The 6,000-nt window shown below is 39.4% G+C and overlaps 1 protein-coding gene across 2 annotated transcripts in view; it reads right to left on the bottom strand.

Moving 5' to 3' along the window:
• The window catches only part of KATNAL1 (katanin catalytic subunit A1 like 1), a 75,468-nt gene that overhangs the window by 43,889 nt on the left and 25,579 nt on the right, over window positions 1-6,000 (bottom strand). For both annotated transcript variants that reach the window (XR_003004602.1, XM_024755615.1), the window contains exon 4: window positions 1,089-1,257. Coding sequence is in view for 1 of the 2 variants with exons in the window: in XM_024755615.1 (XP_024611383.1) it covers window positions 1,089-1,257 (169 nt within the window). In the remaining variant the exon portion in view is untranslated. The remainder of the gene's footprint in view (window positions 1-1,088; window positions 1,258-6,000) is intronic.

The raw sequence follows: 6,000 nt of genomic DNA, 5'->3' as shown, positions 1-6,000 counted from the left end.
AGACATTTCTCCAAAGAAGACATACAGATGGCCAAGAAGCACATGAAAAGCTGCTCAACATCACTAATTATTAGAGAAATGCAAATCAAAACTACAATGAGGTATCACCTCACACCAGTTAGAATGGGCATCATCAGAAAATCTACAAACAACAAATGCTGGAGAGGGGGTGGAGAAAAGGGAACCCTCTTGCACTGTTGGTGGGAATGTAAATTGGTACAGCCACTATGGAGAACAGTATGGAGGTTCCTTAAAAAACTAAAAATAGAATTACCATATGATCCAGCAATCCCACTACTGGGCATATACCCAGAGAAAACCATAATTCAGAAAGAGTCATGCACCCCAATGTTCACTGCAGTCCTATTTACAATAGCCAGGTCATGGAAGCAACCTAAATGCCCATCAACAGAGGAATGGATAAAGAAGATGTGGTACATATATACAATGGAATATTACTCAGCCATAAAAAGGAATGAAATTAGGCCATTTGTTGAGACGTGGATGGATTTAGAGACTGTCATACAGAGTGAAGTAAGTCAGAAAGAGAAAAACAAATATCGTATATTAACGCATGTATGTGGAACCTAGAAAAATGGTACAGATGAACCTGTTTGCAGGGCAGAAGTTGAGACACAGATGTAGAGAACAAACGTATGGACACCAAGGGGGAAAGCCGCAGGGGGGTGGGAAAAAAAGAAAATTCAAACTACCTCCTCATCCTCCTCTAAGTGAACGTGGACTACTATTTAAGATTCAAAATTATTTCCTATTTAATTTTGTCATTTTTTATCTTTAATTATCAGAATTGTGATGATATTTAATACAATTTTGAAATTCAAAGAATGAAAAGCTCCATTTTACTTAAGATTTCTGTGTGTGTGTATTAAGAAATATATACACCTCTGAGGTTAGTGACAGTGCAGAATGGCCTTCAAAATGCAAAGACTGCATAGGTTTTTGATTCAAAGTTTTTAAAAAAATCTCTTCCATGTCAAAACCAGCGTCCTCTGAAAAGCCCATAAAAGTATAATAAGCAACAAACATCACAGGCTTAAAGTGAGTGGGTTACAAAGAGGTAGTCTTGCCTTGTCATCTCTCCCTCTTGCTCTACAATCCTTGTCCCTACTTGTAGAGGGTTTTTCACTCTTTGATATAGGATGTGCTCGGCCTACAGGTCCTCGGGCTCCTCCTCCTGGCATTTCTTTCCTCAGAGGTCTTACTTCTCGATTGGGACGCCTTATCTGAGGTGGCGCTCTGACAAAAAAATAAATACATAAAATTAAAATTAATCAAAGGCAAAAGTATTTCAATACTACATTAGTCAATAAAACTATTAAATCAATAAGCCCACAAGGTCAATTTTTCCCCCTTTTGCCAATTCACGGCTACAACTATTAGGTCAGTTTTTAAAGTGCTTTTCTGTAAAGTATACTGGTTGATACAAACATTAAATATACATATAAATGACACACACAGCAGCAATTATTTTGTCAAAAATAACACTCACCAATAGAGGGCAATACAGACTATTCCTATCTAATAATCTTAATAGTGTTAACAGAAAATCAATTCCTTTATTCATTACTGTCCTAAGCCAAATAAGTAACTTTAAAAAAAAATTATTAAAAGCTGAAAGGACAAGAATTCAAAATATATTTATTTGCATAGCTTACTAGTTTATCCTTTACAACCAAAATGATTTTCTCTGCTTCCATGTTGGAAAAACCATTTCATTCATCAAATTACCAACACCAGGGTTTAATGAAATCTTCTTAATTTATGTGCAAAGTTTATGTGTAAAAATATTACTCATGCTTTGAGGGTGTCAAAAATCAGAGGATCATTCAAATTATACAGGCCCCCAAATGGGAATCAAGAATTTTGATAACTATATGTGGCAAAGGATGTTAATTCTGTTTATGGTGGTGATCATTTCACAATATACACAAATACTGAATCATTACGCTGTACACCTGAAACTAATGTAATACATGTCAATTATACAGCAATTTTAAAAAAGAATTTTGATAAAGTACATAAATATAGTTATGCTTACAAAGTGGCATATTTTGTCTAATGTAATGTGAAACATGTCTTCTTCAAATAGTGAAATTATGGGGCTTCTCAGAACAGTATTTATTTGCCTCTCTCTGGGTGTTGGGGGAGACTCCATCACTTTGTGTCTACGCTTTTAGTTCTTCCTCCCTGAACTGCCTCTGCCTCTGTTTTCCTACCTTTACTCTCTTTACAGCTCTGCCTGTATTTGCAGCCCTTCACATCCCATATGTGTGTTCCTTTTCCACCCATGTGCCAAAATCTATTCTTATCCCTTTTCCAGCTTCATGCTTTTAATTCATCTAACTCATCACAGAGTTTCTCTTCCTGGTATCAGAAAAAGTCTCACATGTGTATTACTCAATGAACTCAGGAAAACAGGAAAATGGATGAAAAGCCAGGAAGGTTGAAAACTCAAGGTAAAAAACAGTTAACATATTGCAGCATCTTCAGACTTCTGGGATTAGACCGCTACATGAAAGTGCTGAGGATGAGAGAGGCTGGTGAAAAGTGTATGTCTTTCTACTAGGTTACCATACACTGACATCTGAATCCTTGGAGTCCAATCCAGTTAAACAGTTATTTACTGAACACCCACACCTGTTAGGAGGTATATATCCTCTACTGTGCTAGGCCCTAGGAGGAGACAAAGATGAATAAGCAACCTTGTGGGGAAAACATCCACAGAAAAGGAGCTTGAAAATCGTGTATAGTGAAATAGTTATAAGGCATTCTCAAATTTAAAGGTATTATTACGTTTTTGGTTCTAGCACATTATTAGTCTTTTAAGTATTCTGTCAATAAGGTAAAAATGTAATGAGACTGGTAAAGACTAAAAAACTAAAAATGTTATGTTGCTCTGTTCCTAGTATTTCATTGCAACCATTGTTTTTTGAACGAATTTCTGTTTTGTTTGGGGTTTTTTTTGCGGTATGCGGGCCTCTCACTGCTGTGGCCTCTCCCGCTGCGGAGCACAGGCTCCAGACGCACAGGCCCAGCGGCCATGGCTCACGGGCCCAGCCGCACCGCGGCACGTGGAATCTTCCCGGACCAGGGCACGAACCCGCGTCCCCTGCATAGGCAGGCGGACTCTCAACCACTGCGCCACCAGGGAAGCCCTCTGTTTGGTTTTGATGAAGAGGTGTAAAGTAGAAGAGCAGAACTTTACTGTTTTATATATATGTGTGTGTGTGTGTGTGTGTGTGTATGTGTGTGTGTGTGTGTGTGTGTGTGTGTGTGTGTGTGTGTATAATGTCTTTCCTGAATTGGATTCCTGGCCAAAGACAATAAAAAGCGACTGACAATCTCTTCCACACAGAACACACGTCAAGTCTGCCCTTCTGCTAGCAGCTGCGCCTGCTATTTAAATAGTCTGTCATTGTTTGTGGTCCTGCTTTCTGGAGGCACAGCCAGCCCGAAGCTCTTGCTCACACAGCAAGCCCATCCTTTACAGCTGCGTGCCAGGCTGCTCGGTGGCCTCGCTGAGGAGGGGTGAACTGCAGGGACTCTGGAAACATTTCTTCTGCCTCCTCAGCTTGTGCTTTCCCACCTCAGCTTGCTATTTAGCGGTCACTGAGGAGTCCTGCTTGCAGTCCACATTGCACACACAGCCAGTTCAGTAAAGCTGTGCTGCGAGAATTATGTCAAAGCTCGTTCACAGGCTGCACTCCAGGTGTTCGCTGCTGCTGACCTTGTCCTGCCACTCAGTATTCTGACGGGCTCATAAACGGTCTGAAGGAAACTGCTCAAGAGGCCAGATGTGGCATTTGTGGCAAGTCCCACGTCTCACAGGAAGCGTGCCTGTGCTTTGCAGGTCTTCAGTTCCATCTCACCGCAGTTTGATAGTACATTCGAAACAGACTGTCAGCTTCCCAAAGGACACCCTTGACTCTGTTCTGTACTTCTTCCTCCATTAGGGCATCACTGCCCAATGGCATGCTTCAATTTAAGGACTCAGTGACAGCTTCCAGGCTGTAAAAAATAAGTCTCAGGGCTTCTTTTACTGGTCTCTTTTTAAAAAGACACCTTATTAGTAGGGTTGCACAGCATCGTCAGCCTCTGCCCCAATGGTCAAACACGGGCTGACACCTGCTAGCTTACAGCATTTCAAATACAGAGAATAACTGGAAATCTGCAGATAAAAGAGTAGCATGTCTACACTGAGCTCAGTTCTCCTACTGGAGGATATTTCCCCGCAGGAACGGGAAGAAAGATGCCTTACCCTATCATATGCAAATAAGCCTGACTTCCTCCAAAAGCCAATATTCCCTTTCTAAGCAATATTAAATATCAATATTATATGTAAACGTTCTTACAGCACTGCTTGTAATAGTAAACACCTGGAAACAACCCAAAGGTCCAGTATCAGAACAGATGCATAAATTATTATACATTCACATAATGGGATACTATATTCACGTGAACATGAATTACAGCCACATGCAATAATAATAGATCGATCTCAGGACCACAATGTTGAGTGAAAAAGTAAGTTCAAAGAACACATACAGTATGATTCTAAGCAGAACAAGATACTGTGTGGAGATTAAAATGTATGTGCTAAAAGTATAAAGAAAGGCAAAGGAATGATAAACCCCAAATCCAGGACAGTGGCTAACTCTGAAAGAGGAGGGGAGGGAACAGGATGCAGAGGAGCTCATAGGGGGCCTTCAAGGTAACGCTAATGTTCTTTATCTTAAACTCCATGGTGGGTACATAGATCCTACTGTATTATAACTCCTTATTCCTTACATAAATTTTATTATTCATATTAGTTACTTGGTAGTTAATAAACTTTAAATATGATGAATATAACAATAGCACTAATTAAATTATTTGAGCACCTAAGAAAATGAAATTATAGGGTTGCTACAAAGTTTTTGGCATGTTCTAGAAACACACATGTGGTAGTGATGTGGGCTCAGAGTACACATCCTCAGTTGAACCTACTGTATTACTGCCTGGCAAATCTCCATAAAAGATTGGGCAACAGAAATAGAACCGTCTGTCAGACAGCACCACGCATCCAGGGTTCCAGAAGTCAAAGGGGAAGAGACCTCTTCTGAAGATGCCTTCATTCCACACCATATTTAGAAACAGGGTCAAAGATACTATCACAATTTTCTCCAATTGCTATACAGGCACCTTCTTAAGATTCCCATCTATTCAGCTCTTTCTATTTCTTCCAGCTTTCTGTTTCATGATTATTCTAAATTCTTTGGTTATATCTGTTTGTTCATACATTGTTAGAATTCTAGTATAAGAAAAAGAAATTTGGAACAGGTCCTATATATGCCCAAGAACATAAATCAAATTACTGAAACTTCTGGAAAAGGAAGAAAAATAATCTTACTTTGCTATGACATTAATCTATATGAATTAAACAGGAAAACATACCTCTCCATAGCTAATGAAAAACAACACGAGTTCTAAGTAGGTCATACTGATATTTTTACTATAAGGACTTGGGGTCAATATATGAAACTTTGAGTCCAAGAGAAATTACTTGGTAAGAAATCAGGAGGCAAGAAAGCAAAGCTTAAACAGAAATTAGAGGACTTATTATTTGAAATTAATGATTAAGAATTTTTTTTTAAATATTTATTTGGCTGCCTCAGGTCTTAGTTGCGGCACGTGGGATCTTCATTGCTGCATCTTTTTAGTTGCAGCATGCAGGATCCTTAGTTGTGGCATGCGGGATCAAGTTCCCAGACCAGAGATTGAACCCGGGCCCCTTGCATTGGGAGTGCAGTGTCTTAGCTACTGGCCTGCCAGGGAAGTCCAATGATTAAGAATTTTAATGTCCACTCTCATCAAATATATGACTGCTATTTTCTTAAATCAGAAAATATATGTTTATCTAATAAGGACAGGAACTACACTGGCTGTTGACATAAAAACGTTGCAAACACGATTCCTCCCTTCACAGAGAAACAGCACGGT

The sequence above is a fragment of the Neophocaena asiaeorientalis genome, unplaced genomic scaffold (assembly GCF_003031525.2).
Source record: "Neophocaena asiaeorientalis asiaeorientalis breed wild unplaced genomic scaffold, Neophocaena_asiaeorientalis_V1.1 scaffold59, whole genome shotgun sequence".
NCBI lineage: Eukaryota > Metazoa > Chordata > Mammalia > Artiodactyla > Phocoenidae > Neophocaena > Neophocaena asiaeorientalis.
This window is presented reverse-complemented; position numbering and strand designations above follow the sequence as displayed.